Raw genomic sequence first — 24,101 nt, 5'->3', positions numbered from 1 at the left:
ACCCCGGGGCAGCTCACACCTCCACTTACCCCACCCCGGGGAAGCTCACACCTCCACTTACCCCACCCCGGGGCAGCTCACACCTCCACTTACCCCACCCCGGGGCAGCTCACACCTCCACTTACCACACCCCGGGGCAGCTCACACCTCCACTTACCCCACCCTGGGGCAGGTCACACCTCCACTTACCCCGCCCCGGGGCAGGTCACACCTCCACTTACCCCGCCCCGGGGCAGGTCACACCTCTACTTACCCTGCCTCGGAGCAGGTCACACCTCCACTTACCCCGCCTCGGGGCAGGTCACACCTCCACTTACCCCACCCCGGGGCAGGTCACACCTCCACTTACCCCACCCGGGGGCATGTCCCATCTCCACTTACCCCACCCGGGGGGCAGGTCCCATCTCCACTTACCCCACCCCGGGGCAGGTCCCATCTCCACTTACCCCACCCCGGGGCAGGTCACACCTCCACTTACCCCACCCCGGGGCGCAGGTCCCACCTCCACTTACCCCGCCCCGGGGCAGGTCACACCTCCACTTACCCCACCCCGGGGGGCAGGTCCCACCTCCACTTACCCCACCCCGGGGGGCAGGTCCCACCTCCACTTACCCCACCCCGGGGGGCAGGTCCCACCTCCACTTACCCCACCCGGGGGGCAGGTCCCACCTCTAGTTACACCCCCAGATAATACCCCTAGTTAACCCTCCCGGTCACCTTGCTGGTGCGGTCCCAGTGCACTGTGGGTATGAGGACGTACGCGAGCCCCCGCAGGTCCCGCGCACAGCGCTCCGAATTCCTCCCCTCATTCTCAAAGTCCAACTCCTGGGCCAGGGTGTGCTTCAGGTCCTGCCGGGGGGAGGGGGGGGACAGGCAGTCACAGGGTGTGAGAGGAGGGGGGGACACAGGCAGTCACAGGGTGTGAGAGGAGGGGGGGCAGGGTGTGAGAGGAGGGGGGGGCAGGGTGTGTTTCAGGTCCTGCCGGGGGGAGGGGGGGACAGGCAGTCACAGGGTGTGAGAGGAGGGGGGGGCACAGGCAGTCACAGGGGGCCAGGGTGTGTTTCAGGTCCTGCAGGGGGGGGGGCAGGGTGTGAGAGGAGGGGGGGGGGGCAGGGTGTGCTTCAGGTCCTGCCGGGGGGAGGGGGGCACAGGGTGTGAGGGGAGGGGGGGGCAGGGTGTTAGAGGAGGGGGGGGGGCAGGGTGTGCTTCAGGTCCTGCCGGGGGGAGGGGGGCACAGGGTGTTAGAGGAGGGGAGGCCAGGGTGTGAGAGGAGGGGGGGCAGGGTGTGAGAGGAGGGGGGGGCAGGGTGTGAGAGGAGGGGGGGGCAGGGTGTGAGATGAGGGGGGGGCAGGGTGTGAGAGGAGGGGGGGGCAGGGTGTGAGAGGAGGGGGGGCAGGGTGTGAGAGGAGGGGGGGCAGGGTGTGAGAGGAGGGGGGGCAGGGTGTGCTTCAGGTCCTGCCGGGGGGAGGTGGGCAGGGTGTTAGAGGAGGGGGGGGGGGGCAGGGTGTGAGAGGAGGGGGGGGCAGGGTGTGAGAGGAGGGGGGGGCAGGGTGTGCTTCAGGTCCTGCCGGGGGGAGGGGGGCACAGGGTGTGAGAGGAGGGGGGGGGCAGGGTGTGCTTCAGGTCCTGCAGGGGGGAGGGGGGCACAGGGTGTGAGAGGAGGGGGGGGCAGGGTGTGAGAGGAGGGGGGGGCAGGGTGTGCTTCAGGTCCTGCCGGGGGGAGGGGGGACAGGGTGTGAGGGGAGGGGGGGACAGGGTGTGAGGGGAGGGGGGGGCAGGGTATGAGAGGAGGGGGGGGCAAGGTATGAGAGGAGGGGGGGGGGCAGGGTGTGCTTCAGGTCCTGCCGGGGGGAGGGGGGGACAGGGTGTGAGGGGAGGGGGAGGCAGGGTGTGCTTCAGGTCCTGCCGGGGGGAGGGGGGGGGGGGGGGGGCAGGGTGTGAGAGGAGGGGGGGGGGGGCAAGGTATGAGAGGAGGGGGGGGGGCAGGGTGTGCTTCAGGTCCTGCCGGGGGAGGGGGGGGCAGGGTGTTAGAGGAGGGGGGGGCAGGGTGTGAGAGGAGGGGGGGGGGGCAGGGTGTGAGAGGAGTGGGGGGCAGGGTGTGAGAGGAGGGGGGGGCAGGGTGTGAGAGGAGGGGGGGGCAGGGTGTGAGAGGAGGGGGGGGCGGGGTGTGAGAGGAGGGGGGCAGGGTGTGCTTCAGGTCCTCCCAGGGGGAGGGGGGGGCAGGGTGTGAGAGGAGGGGGGGGCAAGGTATGAGAGGAGGGGGGGGGGGCAGGGTGTGCTTCAGGTCCTGCCGGGGGGAGGGGGGGACAGGGTGTGAGGGGAGGGGGGGCAGGGTGTGAGAGGAGGGGGGGGGGCAAGGTATGAGAGGAGGGGGGCAGGGTGTGCTTCAGGTCCTGCCGGGGGAAGGGGGGGGCAGGGTGTGAGAGGAGGGGGGGGCAGGGTGTGAGAGGAGGGGGGGCAGGGTGTGCTTCAGGTCCTGCCGGGGGAGGGGGGGGCAGGGTGTTAGAGGAGGGGGGGCAGGGTGTGAGAGGAGGGGGGGCAGGGTGTGAGAGGAGGGGGGGGCAGGGTGTGAGAGGAGGGGGGGGCAGGGTGTGAGAGGAGGGGGGGCAGGGTGTGAGAGGAGGGGGGGGCAGGGTGTGAGAGGAGGGGGGCAGGGTGTGAGAGGAGGGGGGCAGGGTGTGAGAGGGGGGGGGGGGCAGGGTGTGCTTCAGGTCCTGCCGGGGGGAGGGGGGACAGGGTGTGAGGGGAGGGGGGGACAGGGTGTGAGGGGAGGGGGGGGCAGGGTATGAGAGGAGGGGGGGGCAAGGTATGAGAGGAGGGGGGGGGGCAGGGTGTGCTTCAGGTCCTGCCGGGGGGAGGGGGGGACAGGGTGTGAGGGGAGGGGGAGGCAGGGTGTGCTTCAGGTCCTGCCGGGGGGAGGGGGGGGGGGGGGGGGCAGGGTGTGAGAGGAGGGGGGGGGGGCAAGGTATGAGAGGAGGGGGGGGGGCAGGGTGTGCTTCAGGTCCTGCCGGGGGAGGGGGGGGCAGGGTGTTAGAGGAGGGGGGGGCAGGGTGTGAGAGGAGGGGGGGGGGCAGGGTGTGAGAGGAGTGGGGGGCAGGGTGTGAGAGGAGGGGGGGGCAGGGTGTGAGAGGAGGGGGGGGCAGGGTGTGAGAGGAGGGGGGGGCGGGGTGTGAGAGGAGGGGGGCAGGGTGTGCTTCAGGTCCTCCCAGGGGGAGGGGGGGGCAGGGTGTGAGAGGAGGGGGGGGCAAGGTATGAGAGGAGGGGGGGGGGCAGGGTGTGCTTCAGGTCCTGCCGGGGGGAGGGGGGGACAGGGTGTGAGGGGAGGGGGGGCAGGGTGTGAGAGGAGGGGGGGGGGCAAGGTATGAGAGGAGGGGGGCAGGGTGTGCTTCAGGTCCTGCCGGGGGAAGGGGGGGGCAGGGTGTGAGAGGAGGGGGGGGCAGGGTGTGAGAGGAGGGGGGGCAGGGTGTGCTTCAGGTCCTGCCGGGGGAGGGGGGGGCAGGGTGTTAGAGGAGGGGGGGCAGGGTGTGAGAGGAGGGGGGGCAGGGTGTGAGAGGAGGGGGGGGCAGGGTGTGAGAGGAGGGGGGGGCAGGGTGTGAGAGGAGGGGGGGGCAGGGTGTGAGAGGAGGGGGGGCAGGGTGTGAGAGGAGGGGGGGGCAGGGTGTGAGAGGAGGGGGGCAGGGTGTGAGAGGAGGGGGGCAGGGTGTGAGAGGGGGGGCAGGGTGTGAGAGGTGGGGCAGGGTGTGAGAGGAGGTGGGGCAGGGTGTGAGAGGAGGGGGGTCAGGGTGTGAGAGGAGGGGGGGGCAGGGTGTGAGAGGAGGGGGGGCAGGGTGTGCTTCAGGTCCTGCCAGGGGGAGAGGGGGGCAGGGTGTGAGAGGAGGGGGGGGACAGGGTATGAGAGGAGGGGGGGGCAGGGTATGAGATTAGGGGGGGGCAGGGTATGAGAGGAGGGGGGGCAGCAGGGTATGAGAGGAGGGGGGCAGGGTATGAGAGGAGGGGGGGCAGGGTATGAGAGGAGGGGGGGGCAGGGTATGAGAGGAGGGGGGCAGGGTATGAGAGGAGGGGGGGGCAGGGTATGAGAGGAGGGGGGGGCAGGGTATGAGAGGAGGGGGGGGGTAGGGTGTGCTTCAGGTCCTGCCGAGGGGAGGGAGAGAACAGGCAGTCACATGGTATGAGAGGAGGGGGGGGGTACAGGGTATGAGAGGAGGGGGGGTACAGGGTATGAGAGGAGGGGGGCAGGGTATGAGAGGAGGGGGGCAGGGTATGAGAGGAGGGGGGGGCAGGGTATGAGAGGAGGGGGGGGCAGGGTATGAGAGGAGGGGGGGGCAGGGTATGAGAGGAGGGGAGGCACAGGTATGAGAGGAGGGGGGGAGGGTATGAGAAGGGGGGGCAGGGTATGAGAGGACGGGGGTACAGGGTATGAGAGGACGGGGGTACAGGGTATGAAAGGAGGGGGGGTACAGGGTATGAGAGGAGGGGGGGTACAGGGTATGAGAGATGGGGGGGTACAGGGTATGAGAGATGGGGGGTACAGGGTATGAGAGGAGAGGTGGGGGGGTACAGGGTACGAGAGGAGAGGTGGGGGGCAGGGTATGAGAGGAGAGGGGGGGCAGGGTATGAGGGGGGGGGCAGGGTACGAGAGGAGAGGTGGGGGGCAGGGTATGAGGTGGGGGGCAGGGTATGAGAGGAGAGGTGGGGGGCAGGGTATGAGAGGAGAGGTGGGGGGCAGGGTATGAGAGGAGAGGTGGGGGGCAGGGTATGAGAGGAGAGGTGGGGGGCAGGGTATGAGAGGAGAGGTGGGGGGCAGGGTATGAGAGGAGGGGGGGTACAGGGTATGAGAGGTGGGGGGGTACAGGGTATGAGAGGTGGGGGGGGCAGGGTATGAGAAGGGGGGACCACCTTCAGGACCCAGCTGAAGCCGAACGTTGGGTGCATAAACTCGATCAGACGCAGTAACAGCTCCAGCGTCCGAATGTCACCATCAAACCGGTCACGGAGATCAATGTACTGTATCTAGGGGGCAAATACAGGAGGGGCAAATACAGGAGGGGCAAATACAGGAGGGGCAAATACAGGAGGGGCAAATACAGGAGGGGCAAATACAGGAGGGGCAAATACAGGAGGGCAAATACAGAAGGGCAAATACAGGAGGGGCAAATACAGGAGGGGCAAATACAGGAGGGGCAAATACAGGAGAGCAAATACAGGAGGGGCAAATACAGGAGGGGCATCACTCCGGGTAGGGGAGGCAGAGGCGGGCGAGAGCGACACAGAGGCGGGCGAGACAGAGAGACACACACACACACACAGAGGCGGGCCAGACAGAGAGACAGGCCAGAGAGAGAGAGACAGAGGCGGGCCAGAGAGAGAGAGAGAGAGAGAGAGACAGAGGCGGGCTAGAGAGAGAGACAGAGGCGGGCCAGAGAGAGAGACAGAGAGAGACAGAGGCGAGCCAGAGGGAGAGAGAGAGAGAGACAGAGGCGGGCCAGAGAGAGAGAGAGAGAGAGGGGCGGGCCAGAGAGAGAGAGAGACACAGAGGCGGGCCAGAGAGAGAGACACAGAGGCGGGCCAGAGAGAGAGACAGAGGCGAGCCAGAGAGAGAGAGAGAGAGAGAGAGAGAGAGACAGAGGCGGGCCAGAGAGAGAGAGAGACAGGGGCGGGCCAGAGAGAGAGAGAGACAGAGGCGGGCCAGAGAGAGAGAGAGACAGGGGCGGGCCAGAGAGAGGGAGAGACAGAGGCGGGCCAGAGAGAGAGACAGAGGCGGGCCAGAGAGAGAGACAGAGGCGGGCCAGAGAGAGAGAGACACATAGGCGGGTGTGGCGAAAATGGGGGTAATCAGTGCATTAATAAAGGCAGTGTGCTCAGCTGGTTACCCCTATTTCGTATTGGGGATGAAGGGGTTAATTTTATATGCTGTTCCCCTGTACCATTTTCCCCTATACGCATTGTTGTCCCCTTTTTGCAGGCTTGTCCCTACCTGCAGTGCTGAATAACAGGAGCCGTTCCATTAAGACTACTAATTTAGGAACGGAGTGAGGCAGCACCCTGATTTTTGGTGTGCAGCCTCAGTGTAACCCCCCAAAACACATATATTAAAAATATAACTGTCATAAGGGAAACATATATTTTTGATAAAGTGCCTTTCTGTTGCAGTTTTAAAATGTGCCGGCAGGATGCTATTTTTTTCTGCCTGCCTTTGTAATGCATTAAGGAACAAATGTTATGCATACATGAGCCCCCTGTTGGGGAGATGCCGATGCGTCTAGGGGATGAAAGACCCCAGAGTCTTACAGTGTCACTTAATCAGGATGTTTCTGAGTAGCAGATCCTGTTACTCATCCTGGATATTCCAAACCTTGGGACCAAACTCCAGACATTGCGTCCCCAGAAATGAGGGGCCCCTTTTTACTTAGCAGTGCTACCAAGCTGCTTACTGAGCATGCTCAGAGTTACCTGAGCTGGCTGTAGGATTTGCCCATGTGACATGGCAGATTCTAATAGGAGGAAGATAATTCCTTGCCAATGGGATGAGGCTAATGTAAACCCCACAGGCCCTAATCCTTAAAAAGGCCTGTAACCCTCATTCCTGTGTTGTTGTTGTTGTTGCTGTTATCCGATTTCTTCAAGCTGATAAGATCTAAGTACAGCGGCTACGATTCCAGAACGCAAGGGGTTAAAAACATCGCAACAAGGAAACTTGCCCTGCTTCAGGATTTCGTTAGCCCTGGGGATTCCAGAACGAACCCCAAAGAACCAGAAAAGACTTTGCACATTCACAGAAGGATTGGACTGGCTATTTATGTGGCAATTTGCAAAAGGACTACATTTTTAAAAGACAATCTTCTGGTGCTTTGCACCTTTCTGGACATTATCCCCTGTTCCTCTACCCGTAAGTGGAATTATTAAGTGTATTCTGCAGTTGTCGTGTGTTTGCCTATCAAGGGAATAAATCTCAGTTTATTTTGCTCAACCTGTTCTGCTCAATCAGGATCCACGAAATATAAATGTGTTATTAAGTGCGTCTCCCGTCACAAGCATTTAAAACTGGTGGCAGCTGGTGAGATACTGATTGAGCCTATATTGCAGTGTCCTGCGGGGCTCTGTAATATAGTGAGGACCTTGTAGATTGCAAGCTCCTCAGACAAGTGGCAACTTACACACACTTCCAAAGAGCACGATATAATTCACTGGTCTCTGGACCCATACCCCAGTGGCACCATGAGTCCACGCTCAGGAAGGTTTTGTACCTGGAACCGGGCGCAGATAGTGGAGAGATGTGTGGGGTATGGTTTCACGACAGACGGTCGTTCAAAGAGTCAGCTGGAGGAGAATTTACAAGAATATGAGGGCAGGATAGCCCCTCCAGCTGCTGTGGCAGCAGACAGTACTCAGCCCGGAGTGCAGGAGGTCCCTCCAGCTCCGGGGCTGCAAGGACAGAGGGAGGATGTCAGTGACCACCTGGAAGAGGGTGGCGTGGTGCCAGGGGGTGCAGATGGATCAGTCGCTGCGGCGACCGGAATTGCTACCTCTGAGCTCATTGCACTCCTCACCGCCTGCGACTCCAGCTCCTGTCGACAGCGCTTGGAAGGCCCCCTCACTCCCACCTTGTCAGCGGGGAACAGGACGTTCCCAGAGTAACTGCTGTGGAAGCAGCAGAGACAGCAAATGAATATGTAACCAGCACAGCCTTGGTGAGCAACGCAGCAGTCCCCAGAGAGGCAGCCATTCCGGCTAGGGGGGCCCAGTCTGCACCTCAGCGGACTCCCAAACATACAGTGGGCAGCGACACGCCCTATACTGGGGAGTTCAAGCTTGAGAGACGGTGCTATCATTGCCACAAGGTGGGCCACATCCAGCCACATTGCCCGTGAGCGGTCTGGGGGACCCCATCAGGGGCAACGTTCACAAGCTGCAGGGCCAGTAACCCAGCTTGGGCTGGCCCACACAGAGGAACAGAGCACAGCCATGGAGCCACAACCAAGAGGGATGTCCCAGGCAGATGCTGCTTTTGACACCTCGAAGCCAGCAGCAGTGAGCACAGGATGTCCAAGTGCATCAGTCGAGATGCAGCCTGCTGATGTCCTGAGCAGGCAGCCACGGAGGGTTACCTTTGGTGCCCAGCAAGCAGGGAGCTTGCCAGATTTGGGTGCTGCTGTTATTCTGGTGCAGCCAGAAGATTTGCTCCCGGGCACCGGGGTGCAAAGAACCATGCCTGATGGAGGGCTGCGGTCCTTCCAGGGTGCCCAGATCGTTTTGGATGGGGGTGCCAATCATGGCATGAGGGAGGTGGGGGTTTTGTCCAGGGAAACTGCTGAGGTGCACCTTAGCAATAACCTGGAGCCTGTGATCTGTGTGGTTGCTGCGGAATTGCCTGCTGATGCGGCGATTCCTAAGAGCCTGTCATCAGGAATCACAGCAGAATCAACCTCTGTCCCCCTGCATTTGGGACCAACGGTTCCAGTGGCCTCTGCGGAGACCAGACAGGTAAGCCAGACTTCTGAGTCGCGACCAGTGACTGACTTACTGTTCCCTTTACCTGTCCCTGTTACCCCTGACTTAAAGACTAAGGGTGGGTGGTTAGAATTAGGGACAGCAGATAGGGATGCAGTGAAAGCTGACCCCAGCTTAGAAGGTATGGGACTGCGGGCGTCCGAGTCCTGGGAAAGCGGGGGGTGTCAGACCACTGGCTGTGGCACCACGGGCTCTGGGGTAGGGAGCCAGGTTCTACCGGGTTAGCCAGGGGCTGGACAGGTAGAAGACGGTTAGTGGGACCCGGGGAGGGTAGGCAGCAAGTGTTGCAGGTAGCCTTCCCCAGTCCACTAGTGGGGCATCAGGGGGTCACTCACATGAGAACCCAGCTGTTGCAGCCTTACCTCTGGCCGGAGGCAGCAGGGGCAGTGGCAGACTTTGGCCACCCCTGGGACGCCTGCCAGCCAGAGGGTAAAGCGGGTGATTATGTGCAGATGCTCCTGAACCTGTTACCAGGAATGGGGAACATGTTTCAGGAAGTAGCTCAGGCAGTGCCAGGCCTCTTAGGTAGGATAGGGTTTCTTAGGGGGGTCCTAGTTGAGCTAGGGGGCCGTGGAGGTAGGCAGGCAGGGGCAGAAACCGGGGCTAGGGTAGAGCAGCCTAGGGTCCTGTTCTCAGACAAGCTGGGCAGGGCACATAGTACAGATCAGCCTGTGCTCCCAGGTGATCTGCATCCTCTGCATAAGAATATCTATGGAGTATCAGCAGAGGTGGCAGACAGTGTAGAGAGGAAGGCAAAGGGGGAGTCAGTCTTCAGCCTTCAGAATGGCCTCTGAGTTTTTCAGGGTGCCATTCAGGATGAGGAATGCTCTGGCTACCTCCCACCGCCTGGTCAGGAGGTCACCAGAGAGAGTGCAGAGGTATGTAGGGACATACAGGGAGAGGATAGTTGGCTTTAGGCAGATTTGGGGTTGGTATCCAGGACAGGTAGCAGCAGTGCTAGCCAGGGTTAGGGAGACAGGGCGGACCAAAGTCTATCACATCAATATGCTCAAGGAGGACATACTGTAGCTCTGCCAGATCTCCTAGGGGAGGCTAGGCAGGGAGGTACCATAGAGCAGGTGGAGATAGGGGCTCAGCTGAGTGTCAGGCAGAGAGCAGATGCCAGGGCTATGCTAGACCAGTATAGGGCTCTGTTCACAGACAAGCCAGGGAGGACACACATCACTGAGCACCCAGTGCTTACAGGGGATCTGAGACCTCTGCATAAGCACGTTTATAGAGTGTCAGCAGAGGGGAAGGGCAGTATAGAGAGGGAGGTGGAGGAGATACTGGCCCTAGGGGTAATTGTACCATCCCAGAGTCCTTGGGCTGGTCCGGTAGTCCTAGTGCCTAAGAAGGATGGGACCACCCGGTTCTATGTGGACTACCGGCAGCTCAATGCAGGGACGGTTTCAGATGCCTACCCCATGCCCCGCATGGATGAGTTGCTGGATGAACCCGCGGGGGCAAAGTATCTGACCACCATGGATCTCAGTAAAGGGTACTGGCTGATCCCTTTGACCCAGGAGGCTAGGGAGAAGTCGGCTTGCATGACCCCAAGTGGCCTCTATGAGTTCTTAGTGATGCCATTTGGGATGAAGAATGCACCGGCTACCTTCCAACGCCTGGTCAATTGTTTGCTAGAGGGCATGCAAGGGTTTGCAAGGGCTTATCTGGATGATATTGCTGTGTTCAGTAACTCCTGGGAATCACACTTAATTCATGTAGCTGCAGTGCTAGCCAGGATTAGGGAGGCAGGTCTCACCTTAAAACCCACCAAGTGCTTAGTAGGGATGGCTGAAGTCTTATACCTGGGGCATAGAGTGGGTGGAGGGCACCTCAAGCCAGAACCAGCTAAGGTAGAGGCAGTAGTGCAGTGGCCCACTCCCAAAACCAAGAAGCAGGTCATGGCGTTTCTAGGCACTGCAGGCTACTATAGGAAGTTTGTTCCCCAGTATAGTGCCATTGCTAAACCCCTGACTGACTTGACCCAGAAGCGACTGTCTGTGCTGGTAGTCTGGTCTCCTGCCTGTGAAGCTGCATTTCAGGCTTTGAAGACTGCCCTAGCCAGCGCTCCTATACTGGCCGCTCCAGATTATTCCATGAAGTTTCTGGTGCAGACGGATGCCTCAGACTTTGGCATTGGGGCTGTGCTCAGCCAGGTGGGGGAGGAGGTCAGGGAACCTCCAATGATGTTTCTGGGCCGCAAGCGGCTGCCCAGAGAAGGGGCATATGCCACGATTGAGAAGGAGTGTCTGGCCATAGTATGGGCTCTCAAGAAGCTACAGCCCTCTCTGTATGGCAGAACCTTCACTGTTATCACTGACCATAACCCCCTAAGTTGGTTGCAGAGGGTGTCGGGAGAGAATGCCAAGCTCCTGCGCTGGAGCCTGGCCCTGCAAGAATGTGACTTCACCATTCAGCACAAGAAAGGCAGTGAGCATGGGAACGCTGATGGCCTCTCCCGACAGGACAATCCCAAAGACCTAATGATTTCAAAAACCCTCCGGTCAGCCCAACCACCAGAGGAGGTGGCCAGGGCAAACCTTGGGCTTTGAGTGGGGGAGATGTGGCGAAAATGGGGGTAATCAGCGCATTAATAAAGGCAGTGGGCTCGGCTGGTTACCCCTATTTCGTATTGGGGATGAAGGGGTTAATTGTATATGCTGTTCCCATGTACCACTGTCCCCTATATGCATTGTTGTCCCCTTTTTGCAGGCTAGTCTGTACCTGCAGTGCTGAATAACAGGAGCCGTTTCATTAAGACTGCTAATTTAGGAACGGAGTGAGCCAGCACCCTGATTTTTGGTGTGCAGCCTCAGTGTAACACCCCAAGAACACATATATTAAAAATATAACTTTGTCATAAGGGAAACATATTTTTGATGAAGTGCCTTTCTGTTGCAGTTTTAAAATGTACCGGCAGGATGCTATTTTTTTCTGCCTGCCTTTGTAATGCATTAAGGAACAAATGTTATGCATACATGAGCCCCCTGTTGGGGAGATGCCGATGCGTCTAGGGGATGAAAGACCCCAGAGTCTTACAGTGTCACTTAATCAGGATGTTTCTGAGTAGCAGATCCTGTTACTCATCCTGGATATTCCACACCTTGGGACCAAACTCCAGACATTGCGTCCCCAGAAATGAGGGGCCCCTTTTCACTTAGCAGTGCTACCAAGCTGCTTACTGAGCATGCTCAGAGTTACCTGAGCTGACTGTAGGATTTGCCCATGTGACATGGCAGGTTCTGATAGGAGGAAGATAATTCCTTGCCAATGGGATGAGGCTAATGTAAACCCCACAGGTCCTTATCCTTAAAAAGGCCTGTAACCCTCATTCCTGTGTTGTTGTTGTTGCTGTTGTTACCTGATTTCTTCAAGCGGATAAGATCTAAGTACAGCGGCTACGATTCCAGAACGCAAGGGGTTAAAAACATCGCAACAAGGAGACTTGCCCTACATCAGGATTTCGTTAGCCCTGGGGATTCCAGAACGAACCCCAAAGAACCAGAAAAGACTTTGCACATTCACAGAAGGATTGGACTGGCTATTTATTTGGCAATTTGCAAAAGGACATTATCCTCTGTTTCTCTACCCGTGAGTGTAATTATTAAGTGTATTCTGCAGTTGTCGTGTGTTTGCCTATCAAGGGAATAAATCTCAGTTTATTTTGCTCAACCTGTTCTGCTCAATCAGGATCCACGAAATATAAATGTGTTATTAAGCGCGTCTCCCGTGACAGAGGGCCAGAGAGAGAGACAGAGGCGGGCCAGAGAGAGAGAGAGAGACAAAGAAAGACGCGGGCGAGAGAGAGAGACAGAGAAAGATAGAGGCGGGCCAGAGAGAGAGATAGAGGCGGGCCAGAGAGAGAGATAGAGGCGGGCCAGAGAGAGAGATAGAGGCGGGCGAGAGAGAGAGAGAGAGAGAGAGAGAGAGACAGAGAGGCGGGCGAGAGAGAGAGAGACAGAGAGGCGGGCGAGAGAGAGAGAGAGAGAGAGACAGAGAGGCGGGCGAGAGAGAGAGAGACAGAGAGGCGGGCGAGAGAGAGAGAGACAGAGAGGCGGGCGAGAGAGAGAGAGAGAGAGAGAGAGAGAGAGAGAGACAGAGAGACAGAGAGACAGAGAGAGACAGAGAGAGACAGAGGCGGGCGAGAGAGAGAGAGAGACAGAGAGGCGGGCGAGAGAGAGAGAGACAGAGAGGCGGGCGAGAGAGAGAGAGACAGAGAGGCGGGCGAGAGAGAGAGAGACAGAGAGGCGGGCGAGAGAGAGAGAGGCGGGCGAGAGAGGGAGAGGCGGGCGAGAGAGAGAGAGAGAGAGAGAGAGAGAGAGAGAGAGAGACAGAGAGACAGAGAGACAGAGAGAGACAGAGAGAGACAGAGAGAGACAGAGAGAGACAGAGAGAGACAGAGAGAGACAGAGAGAGACAGAGAGAGACAGAGAGAGACAGAGAGAGACAGAGAGAGACAGAGGCGGGCCAGAGAGAGAGAGAGAGAGAGAGAGACAGAGAAAGACAGAGGCGAGAGAGAGACAGAGAAAGACAGAGGAGAGAGACAGAGAGACAGAGGCGAGAGAAGACAGAGAGCAGAGAGACAGAGGCAGGCCAGAGAGACAGAGAGGCGGCGAGAGAGAGAGAGAGACAGAGAGGCGGGCGAGAGAGAGAGAGAGACAGAGAGGCGGGCGAGAGAGAGAGAGACAGAGAGGCGGGCGAGAGGAGAGAGAGAGCGGGCGAGAGAGAGAGAGAGAGAGAGGCGGCGAGAGAGAGAGAGAGAGAGAGAGCGAGAGAGAGCAGAGAGACAGAGAGACAGAGAGACAGAGAGACAGAGAGCAGAGAGACGAGAGACAGAGAGACAGAGAGAGACAGAGAGAGACAGAGAGAGACAGAGAGACAGAGAGCAGAGAGAGACAGAGAGAGACGAGAGAGACAGAGAGAGACAGAGAGAGACAGAGAGAGACAGAGAGAGAGACAGAGAGAGAGAGACAGAGGCGGGCCAGAGAGAGAGAGAGAGAGACAGAGAAAGACAGAGGCGAGAGAGAGACAGAGAAAGACAGAGGAGAGAGACAGAGAGACAGAGGCGAGAGAAAGAAGAGAGACAGAGAGACAGAGGCAGGCCAGAGAGAGAGACAGAGAGGCGGGCGAGAGAGAGAGAGACAGAGAGGCGGGCGAGAGAGAGAGAGAGAGAGGCGAGAGAAAGACAGAGAGACAGAGAGACAGAGGCAGGCCAGAGAGAGAGACAGAGACCGGACACACACTCACTTTCACCGCGACATCGGTGCCATCGTGCAGCGTGGCTCTGTGCACCTGAGCGAGACTCGCCGCAGCTATCGGCTCCGGATCAAACTGTGAGAAGAGGCGCTCAGCGGGGGCCCCGAAATCCTCCATCAGCAGCTCGTTCACCTGGGACAGAGGGACACAGCCACGCACCGTGACACAGCCACGCACCGTGACACAGCCACGCACCGCGACACAGCCACGCACCGCGACACAGCCACGCACCGCGACACAGCCACGCACCGCGACACAGCCACGCACCGTGACACAGCAACGCACCGTGACACAGCAACGCGACACAGCCACGCACCGTGACACAGCAACGCGACACAGCCACGCACCGTGACACAGCCACGCACCGTGACACAGCCACGCACCGCGACACAGCCCACGCACCGCGACACAGCCACGCACCGCGACACAGCCACGCACCGCGACACAGCCACGCACCGCGACACAGCCACGCACCGCGACAGCAACGCGACACAGCCACGCACCGCGACACAGCACGCGGCACAGCCACGCACCGCGGCACAGCCACGCACCGCGACACAGCCACGCACCGCGACACAGCCACGCGACACAGCCACGCACCGCGACACAGCCACGCACCGCGACACAGCCACGCACCGCGACACAGCCACGCACCGCGACACAGCCACGCACCGCGACACAGCCACGCACCGCGACACAGCCGGACACAGCACGCACCGCGACACAGCCACGCACCGCGACACAGCCACGCACCGCGACACAGCCACGCACCGCGACAGCCACGCACGTGACACAGCCACGCGACACAGCCACGCGACACAGCCACGCGACACAGCACGACACAGCCGACACCAGCCACGCACGCGACACAGCCACGCAACGCACACAGCACGCACGCGACAAGCACGCGACACAGCCACGCACGCGACACAGCCACGCACCGACACAGCCACGCAACGCGACACAGCCACGCAACGCGACACAGCCACGCAACGCACACGCCACGCAACGCGACACAGCCACGCACGCGACACAGCCACGCAACGCGACACAGCTCACGCGACACAGCCACGCGACACAGCCACGCAACCACAACACAACGCTGTGGCAGTGCCACACCTCACCTCGTTGGAACGCCGTGGCAGTGCCCACTCACCTCGTTGGAACGCCGTGGCAGTGCCCACTCACCTCGTTTGAACGCCGTGGCCGTGCCCCACTCACCTCGTTTGAACGCCGTGGCAGTGCCCACTCACCCTCGTTTGAACGCCGTGGCAGTGCCCACTCACCTCGTTTGAACGCCGTGGCAGTGCCCACTCACCTCGTTTGAACGCCGTGGCAGTGCCCACTCACCTCGTTGGAACGCCGTGGCAGTGCCCACTCACCTCGTTGGAACGCCGTGGCAGTGCCCACTCACCTCGTTGGAACGCCGTGGCAGTGCCCACTCACCTCGTTGGAACGCCGTGGCAGTGCCCACTCACCTCGTTGGAACGCCGTGGCAGTGCCCACTCACCTCGTTGGAACGCCGTGGCAGTGCCCACTCACCTCGTTGGAACGCCGTGGCAGTGCCCACTCACCTCGTTGGAACGCCGTGGCAGTGCCCACTCACCTCGTTGGAACGCCGTGGCAGTGCCCACTCACCTCGTTGGAACGCCGTGGCAGTGCCCACTCACCTCGTTGGAACGCCGTGGCAGTGCCCACTCACCTCGTTGGAACGCCGTGGCAGTGCCCACTCACCTCGTTGGAGCGCCGTGGCAGTGCCCACTCACCTCGTTGGAACGCCGTGGCAGTGCCCACTCACCTCGTTGGAGCGCCGTGGCAGTGCCCACTCACCTCGTTGGAACGCCGTGGCAGTGCCCACTCACCTCGTTGGAACGCCGTGGCAGTGCCCACTCACCTCGTTGGAACGCCGTGGCAGTGCCCACTCACCTCGTTGGAGCGCCGTGGCAGTGCCCACTCACCTCGTTGGAACGCCGTGGCAGTGCCCACTCACCTCGTTGGAACGCCGTGGCAGTGCCCACTCACCTCGTTGGAACGCCGTGGCAGTGCCCACTCACCTCGTTGGAACGCCGTGGCAGTGCCCACTCACCTCGTTGGAACGCCGTGGCAGTGCCCACTCACCTCGTTGGAACGCCGTGGCAGTGCCCACTCACCTCGTTGGAACGCCGTGGCAGTGCCCGGTCCTCCAGCACGCGCAGGGTCTCGGCGTACTCTGGGGGCAGCAGGTGGTTGAAGGCACAGAGTCCCTGCCCCAGCTTCACGTACAGCCCCCTGTTCTGCACCGCGCCCTCCACCAGCCGCTCAGCGGACCGACGGTGACACCGCGACATCTCCGCCACAAACCCAGGGCTGTCCTACCGCGGGGAGACAGGGCGTGAACCCCCAAACAAGCGGCACCCAAAGAAGAGCACCCCGAAAATAACCCTCTGTTTATGTGACCCCAAAACTAGAGGGAACGCTAAACAGCACGACATGCGCTGCTGACGTCATCACGCCAGTACAGAGACATTTACCGGGGCACTCTGAACGGGACGACGCCCCACACTCCGGCTGGTGACTATCCGCGTCCCCCCCCCCCCACACTCCGGCTGGTGACTATCCGCGTCCCCCCCCACACTCCGGCAGGTGACGGAGACTCACAATGCATGATGTGTGTGGGGTGTGCAGGCTGGGTGGGGTGAAGTGGGCTGGGCGGGGTGCAGGGGGCGTGCGGCTGGGTGGGGTGCAGGGTGCAGGGGGCGGGGTGCAGGGGGCGTGCGGGCTGGGTGCAGGGGGCGTGCGGGGTGCAGCGGGCGTGCGGGGGGCGGGGGCAAGGGGCGTGCGGGCTGGGTGGGGTGCAGGGGGCGTGCGGGGTGCAGCGGGCGTGCGGGGTGCAGCGGGCTTGCGGGGGGCGGGGGCAAGGGGCGTGCGGGCTGGGCGGGGTGCAGGGGCGTGCGGGGTGCAGCAGGTGTGCGGGGGGCGGTGTGCAGCGGGCGTGCGGGCTGGGTGCAGCGGGCGTGCGTGGGGCGGGGTGCAGTTGGCATGCGTCGGGCGGGGTGCAGCGGGCGTGCGGGCTGGGCGGGTGCAGAGGGCATGGGGCGGGTGCAGAGGGCGTGGGGCGGGTGCAGCGGGCGTGCGTGGGGCGGGGTGCAGCGGGCGTGCGTGGGGCGCCCGAGTCTCGGGCCACCTCCAGTCTAACATTTGCCAGCCGCTGCCCCCCAAAATGTCCTGCAGCTGCACAGGGAAACGAAAACATCCCCCAATATATCCCGGTGATATTACAGGCTCCCACTCACCTCGTCCTCACCCCGCAGGGTCACACGACTCGTCCACCAATAATCCACGGAGATCTGTGACCCAATCATCAGAGATCTGAGGGAGTAACAGAGGGGAAGGTGTGAGGGAGTAACAGTGTGACGCTGGGGGACAGAGAGAGGGTGTGAGGGAGTAACAGTGTGAGGGAGTAACAGCGTGAGGGAGTAACAGAGGGGAAGGTGTGAGGGAGTAACAGTGTGACACTGGGAGACAGGGGGAGGGTGTGAGGGAGTAACAGTGTGACGCTGGGGGACAGAGAGAGGGTGTGAGGGAGTAACAGTGTGAGGGAGTAACAGTGTGACGCTGGGGGACAGAGAGAGGGTGTGAGGGAGTAACAGTGTGAGGGAGTAACAGTGTGACGCTGGGGGACAGAGGGTGTGAGGGAGTAACAGCGTGACACTGGGGGACAGAGAGAGGGTGTGAGGGAGTAACAGTGTGAGGGAGTAACAGCGTGACACTGGGGGACAGAGAGAGGGTGTGAGGGAGTAACAGTGTGAGGGAGTAACAGTGTGACGCTGGGGGACAGAGGGTGTGAGGGAGTAAGTGTGACGCTGGGGGACAGAGAGAGGGTGTGAGGGAGTAACAGTGTGACGCTGGGGGACAGAGAGAGGGTGTGAGGGAGTAACAGAGGGGAAGGTGTGAGGGAGTAACAGTGTGACGCTGGGGAACAGAGAGAGGGTGTGAGGGAGTAACAGTGTGACGCTGGGGGACAGAGAGAGGGTGTGAGGGAGTAACAGTGTGACGCTGGGGGACAGAGAGAGGGTGTGAGGGAGTAACAGTGTGACGCAGGGGGACAGCGAGGGTGTGAGGGAGTAACAGTGTGAGGGAGTAACAGAGGGGAAGGTGTGAGGGAGTAACAGTGTGACGCTGGGGAACAGAGAGAGGGTGTGAGGGAGTAACAGTGTGACGCTGGGGGACAGAGAGAGGGTGTGAGGGAGTAACAGAGGGGAAGGTGTGAGGGAGTAACAGTGTGACGCTGGGGAACAGAGAGAGGGTGTGAGGGAGTAACAGTGTGACGCTGGGGGACAGAGAGAGGGTGTGAGGGAGTAACAGTGTGACGCAGGGGGACAGCGAGGGTGTGAGGGAGTAACAGTGTGAGGGAGTAACAGAGGGGAAGGTGTGAGGGAGTAACAGAGGGGAAGGTGTGAGGGAGTAACAGTGTGACGCTGGGGGACAGAGAGAGGGTGTGAGGGAGTAACAGTGTGACGCAGGGGGACAGAGAGAGGGTGTGAGGGAGTAACAGTGTGACGCTGGGGGACAGAGAGAGGGTGTGAGGGAGTAACAGTGTGACGCTGGGGGACAGAGAGAGGGTGTGAGGGAGTAACAGTGTGACGCAGGGGGACAGCGAGGGTGTGAGGGAGTAACAGTGTGAGGGAGTAACAGAGGGGAAGGTGTGAGGGAGTAACAGAGGGGAAGGTGTGAGGGAGTAACAGTGTGACGCTGGGGGACAGAGAGAGTGTGAGGGAGTAACAGCGTGACACTGGGGGACAGAGAGGGAGGGTGTGAGGGAGTAACAGTGTGACGCTGGGGGACAGAGAGAGGGTGTGAGGGAGTAACAGTGTGACGCTAGGGGACAGAGAGAGGGTGTGAGGGTGTAACAGTGTGACACTGGGGGACAGAGAGAGGGTGTGAGGGAGTAACAGTGTGACGCTGGGGGACAGAGAGAGTGTGAGGGAGTAACAGCGTGACACTGGGGGACAGAGAGGGAGGGTGTGAGGGAGTAACAGTGTGACGCTGGGGGACAGAGAGAGGGTGTGAGGGAGTAACAGTGTGACGCTGGGGGACAGAGAGAGGGTGTGAGGGAGTAACAGTGTGACGCTGGGGGACAAAGAGAGGGTGTGAGGGAGTAACAGTGTGACGCAGGGGGACAGAGAGGGAGGGTGTGAGGGAGTAACAGTGTGACGCTGGGGGACAGAGAGAGGGTGTGAGGGAGTAACAGTGTGACGCAGGGGGACAGAGAGGGAGGGTGTGAGGGAGTAACAGTGTGAGGGAGTAACAGAGGGGAAGGTGTGAGGGAGTAACAGAGGGGAAGGTGTAAGGGAGTAACAGTGTGACACTGGGGGACAGAGAGAGGGTGTGAGGGAGTAACAGTGTGACGCTGGGGGACAGAGAGAGGGTGTGAGGGAGTAACAGTGTGACGCTGGGGGACAGAGGGTGTGAGGGAGTAACAGTGTGACGCTGGGAGACAGGGGGAGGGTGTGAGGGAGTAACAGTGTGACACTGGGAGACAGGGGGAGGGTGTGAGGGAGTAACAGTGTGACGCTGGGGGACAGAGAGAGGGTGTGAGGGAGTAACAGTGTGACACTGGGAGACAGGGGGAGGGTGTGAGGGAGTAACAGTGTGACACTGGGAGACAGGGGGAGGGTGTGAGGGAGTAACAGTGTGACGCAGGGGGACAGAGAGAGAGGGTGTGAGGGAGTAACAGTGTGACGCAGGGGGACAGAGAGGGAGGGTGTGAGGGAGTAACAGTGTGACGCAGGGGGACAGAGAGGGAGGATGTGAGGGAGTAACAGTGTGACGCTGGGGGACAGAGGGTGTGAGGGAGTAACAGTGTGACGCTGGGGGACAGAGAGAGGGTGTGAGGGAGTAACAGTGTGATGCTGGGGGACAGAGAGAGGGTGTGAGGGAGTAACAGTGTGACGCTGGGGGACAGAGAGAGGGTGTGAGGGAGTAACAGTGTGACGCTGGGGGACAGAGAGAGGGTGTGAGGGAGTAACAGTGTGACGCTGGGGGACAGAGAGAGGGTGTGAGGGAGTAACAGTGTGACGCTGGGGGACAGAGAGAGGGTGTGAGGGAGTAACAGTGTGACGCTGGGGGACAGAGAGAGGGTGTGAGGGAGTAACAGTGTGACGCTGGGGGACAGCGAGGGTGTGAGGGAGTAACAGTGTGACGCTGGGGGACAGAGAGAGGGTGTGAGGGAGTAACAGTGTGACGCTGGGGGACAGCGAGGGTGTGAGGGAGTAACAGTGTGACGCTGGGGGACAGAGAGGGTGTGAGGGAGTAATAGTGTGACGCTGGCGGACAGAGAGGGAGGGTGTGAGGGAGTGTGACGGTGAAGAGGTACCCAGGCCATAAAGAAGGTATTATGCCCAGGTGGGTGCCCCTGAGCTATATTGGGGAATTGTGAGTGTCAGCTCTTCAACCCAATTGTGGTATATAACTGCTTGTATAATAAAGATGTATGTGGTTTTGCTGTTCCAGGAATGCCGGCCAGCGGGATGCGCCAGGAATGCCCGCCAGCGGGATGCGCCAGGAATGCCGGCCAGCGGGATGCGCCAGGAATGCCGGCCAGCGGGATGCGCCAGGCGTGAGCGTCAGGGGTGATTTTACAGTAAAATGTTGTCAGGGTGTGTTTGGGTAGAAGGGGGCCCATGTTGCAGGTTATCCCGAAACATGCACTGAGGAATCCCCCCAGATTCCTGAGGACATGAGGAACACAGACCTCCGGATAAAATCCCCCCAAGAACGCAGTTTGCAGCTCACCGTCAAATCCCTCTGCTTCAGCACAAACCAGAGCAGTTTGACCGGGCAGGGAACTGGGTTACATTCCAGGTCCCGGGGTATGCCTGAACCCCAGGACCCAGTGAGGGGTTCCGTACCTCTCTCACCAGGGATAAGATGGAGAGAGTTGTAGGGGTTAAACGTTAAGTTAAAGCGTAGAGTGTCAGCTCTGCAGCCAACTGCTGGCTGCAGTCCTGTGAATGTGTATAAACTGTCTATATGCGCCCAGCTAGGGAGGAGAGGACCATATCACCGTATTAAGGGTTAATGTATATCCCCACACTCTACACAGTGTCCCTAGGATAAAGGGGCACTGCCCAGGTACCCTGAATCCAGTATAGGGGTTCAGGGGGGTTACTCCAGCCAGGTATCAGGCTGAGAGGGTTTTATTAAGATAAGGCTTTGCGAGCTTTAAAAGGGAAGTTAAAATGTTTAAAGTTCCAGTTGCTGTGTGTAAGAAAAGAAGACGAGTGTAAGGGGAAGCGTTCAGGTTACACGCGACTGCATACATCCAAAAACTGGAACACATTTTAGCAGCAGAATGTATGAGTATATTTTTAGGCAGCAGTGTTTTAAAATATGTTTAAACTTTACACATTAAATCAGACAGGATCTGTTGTCCTGCAAAGACTCAGAGGGGGGCTTATGGCTCCTAGATCAAAGGGACATTTGTCCTAGAGGTGTGATCCCTTTTGTTAGCAGGAAAGACTAGGTGCAAGCGTCATTTGTTCAGGATAGCCAAGCAGTGGCCACATCCTCTGATCAAGAGTCAGCTTCAAAAGCAAGAAGATTAAGGTGTTAAATCCTTTGTTAGCAGGAGGGGTTGAAGATGACTGGAAGGCACCCCGTAAGAGGAGCAGGGTCCCATCTGATAAGTGTTAGGTGGGAGGGGGAGAGCTAAACAGATTTCCCTGACTTATGTCCAGCTGTCAGGGGAAAGGGCAGACAAGGTGGCGCCAAGTGAGGGAGGCGTGGTCTGGTATGCTAAGCAGGGAAGGGCCAGGTTCACACATGCTCAGTTGCTATACTGAAGCTCAGTGCCAGGCTACGAAGAACCTGACAGAACTCTGCTATAGGTGGGAGGATTGGTTCCCAAGCCAAAGATTGGCTGCCCATTATACAGCTAGGCTTGGAATAGTTTTAAAAGTTGGTGCAGTCAGTGGGGAGGGGAGATTCACCTGAGATTCAGTTCCATCCATATTCCATCTTGTAAGAAGTTCCATCCGATTCATCTGAGCTACAGCGTGCGGTGCAAAGGTCATAACATCGTAACTAAGGATTGCGCCCCGCTTCAAAAGTTCGTTAGAACTAAGGATTTGCTAACCAATCCTGCTTTGGGGGAACGAAAATATTACTTTTGGCGGAGATACAGGGGTTGCCGCTAGCGCCCCTAGCCAAGGACTATTACACGGCTCTTTTTGCGCATCATCCCCACGTCTGGGAATTGATGCCTAGAGACTTGATTTCTGAGGATTTTGTTCCGTGGACATTTTATTTCGTTTTACCCCATCCCAGTAAGTGTTTATTTGTGACAATTTTGTAATTCAAGCTGTGTGTGTTCTTTATGTAAATAAATACAATTTATTTTATTTCATGCTTTATTCAATCAAAGGATCCAGATGCTAAAGTGTTAATAAGCTTGGTCTCCTGTGACAGGGAGTAACATCGTGACACTGGGGGACAGAGAGTGTGTGAGGGTGTAACAGTGTGACACTGAGGGACAGAGTGTTTGAGGGAGTAACAGTGTGACACTGAGGGACAGAGAGTGTGTGAGGGAGTAACAGTGTGACACTGAGGGACAGAGAGTGTGTGAGGGAGTAACAGTGTGACACTGAGGGACAGAGTGTGTGAGGGAGTAACAGTGTGACACTGGGGGACAGAGAGTGTGTGAGGGAGTAACAGTGTGACACTGGGGGACAGAGTGTGTGTGAGGGAGTAACAGTGTGACACTGGGGGACAGAGAGTGTGTGAGGGAGTAACAGTGTGACACTGGGGGACAGAGAGAGGGTGTGAGGGAGTAACAGCATGACACTGGGGGACAGAGAGAGGGTGTGAGGGAGTAATAGTGTGAGGCTGGAGGACAGAGAGGGTGTGAGGGAGTAACAGTGTGACGCTGGGGGACAGTGGGGGAGGGTGTGAAGGAGTAACAGCATGATGCTGGGGAACAGAGGGTGTGAGGGAGTAACAGCGGGGCGCTGGGGGACAAAGAGGGAGGGTGCGAGGGAGTAACAGTGTGACGCTGGGGGACAGAGAGGGAGGGTGCGAGGGAGTAACAGTGTGATGCTGGGGGACAGAGCGGGAGGGTGTGACGGAGTAACAGCCTGACGTTGGGGGACAGAGAGAGGGTGTGAGGGAGTAACAGTGTGACGCTGGGGGACAGAAAGAGGGTGTGAGGGAGTAACAGTGTGACACTGGGGGACAGAGAGGGAGGATGTGAGGGAGTAACAGTGTGACGCTGGGGGACAGAGAGAGTGTGAGGGAGTAACAGTGTGACGCTGGGGGACAGAGAGAGTGTGAGGGAGTAACAGTGTGACGCTGGGGGACAGAAAGAGGGTGTGAGGGAGTAACAGTGTGACACTGGGGGACAGAGAGGGAGGATGTGAGGGAGTAACAGTGTGACGCTGGGGACAGAGAGAGTGTGAGGGAGTAACAGTGTGACGCTGGGGGACAGAGAGAGTGTGAGGGAGTAACAGTGTGACGCTGGGGACAGAGAGAGTGTGAGGGAGTAACAGTGTGACGCTGGGGACAGAGAGAGTGTGAGGGAGTAACAGTGTGACGCTGGGGACAGAGAGAGTGTGAGGGAGTAACAGTGTGACGCTGGGGGACAGAGAGGGAGGATGTGAGGGAGTAACAGTGTGGCACTGGGAGACGGGGGGAGGGTGTGAGGTAGTATGAAATATCTTGGTATTAAACACAGTATGAACTATAAGCGGTATTAAACACAGAGTGGTATGTAGTATTAGTAGTACTGCGAGTATCTGACCTCCAGAAACGTCCGACCCCCTGCAGTAGGATCCGGATTCTACGTCGCTCCTGCGAGTCCGATGCGATGTACATCACCGCGCCCAGCGACGGCAGAACCAGCGCAGTGCCCAGGAGGAGCCGGCGGAGCGCCCCGCGGGGACCAGGCCTGCAGGGGGGAGGGGACACGCTCACACTATACTCACTGCTAAGAGATCAGGCAGAGCGTTCAGTATAGCAAAATATGAGAAGTGAATCTCCTGATGGTGCTTCTAAATCCAGGATTGTGCAATGTTGGCCATAATGCCTGGGAGTCCGGGGTATGTTAATTGTATAAGTGTATGAATGTGTGACAGGGTATATGGCTCACCATATGAAGCCTAACATGGACAGAGTAAACATAACCACTTTTAAAAGCGAAACCACATGGAAGCCCTTATATAAAGAAACTCCCAGTGCAATCACTATGTGGATAATCATATCCTGTATCATAGGCTGGAGCCCTGCACATACCCTATAGTCACAGTAGCTATAGAAAAATAGTAAGTCACTCACTTATTAACCCCTTCTGCTCCATG

General features: G+C 59.1%; 1 protein-coding gene across 1 annotated transcript in view; it reads right to left on the bottom strand.

Annotated features, from left to right (window-relative positions):
• Window positions 1-23,711, bottom strand: part of ADCK5 (aarF domain containing kinase 5) — a 48,325-nt gene extending 24,614 nt beyond the window's left edge. Inside the window, exons 1-6 of the mRNA XM_075589209.1 lie at window positions 23,546-23,711; window positions 17,043-17,118; window positions 15,921-16,121; window positions 13,762-13,902; window positions 4,897-5,010; window positions 718-849 (exon numbers count right to left, since the gene is read on the bottom strand). Of these exons, the coding sequence (XP_075445324.1) occupies window positions 718-849; window positions 4,897-5,010; window positions 13,762-13,902; window positions 15,921-16,121; window positions 17,043-17,118; window positions 23,546-23,619 (738 nt within the window). The 5' untranslated portion in view covers window positions 23,620-23,711. The remainder of the gene's footprint in view (window positions 1-717; window positions 850-4,896; window positions 5,011-13,761; window positions 13,903-15,920; window positions 16,122-17,042; window positions 17,119-23,545) is intronic.
• Between the last annotated feature and the right edge of the window lie 390 nt (window positions 23,712-24,101).

This window comes from Ascaphus truei, chromosome 2, assembly GCF_040206685.1.
Source record: "Ascaphus truei isolate aAscTru1 chromosome 2, aAscTru1.hap1, whole genome shotgun sequence".
In the NCBI taxonomy this organism is placed as follows: domain Eukaryota; kingdom Metazoa; phylum Chordata; class Amphibia; order Anura; family Ascaphidae; genus Ascaphus; species Ascaphus truei.
Note: the sequence above shows the minus strand (reverse complement) of the source record. Positions and strands in the feature narration are given on the sequence as shown.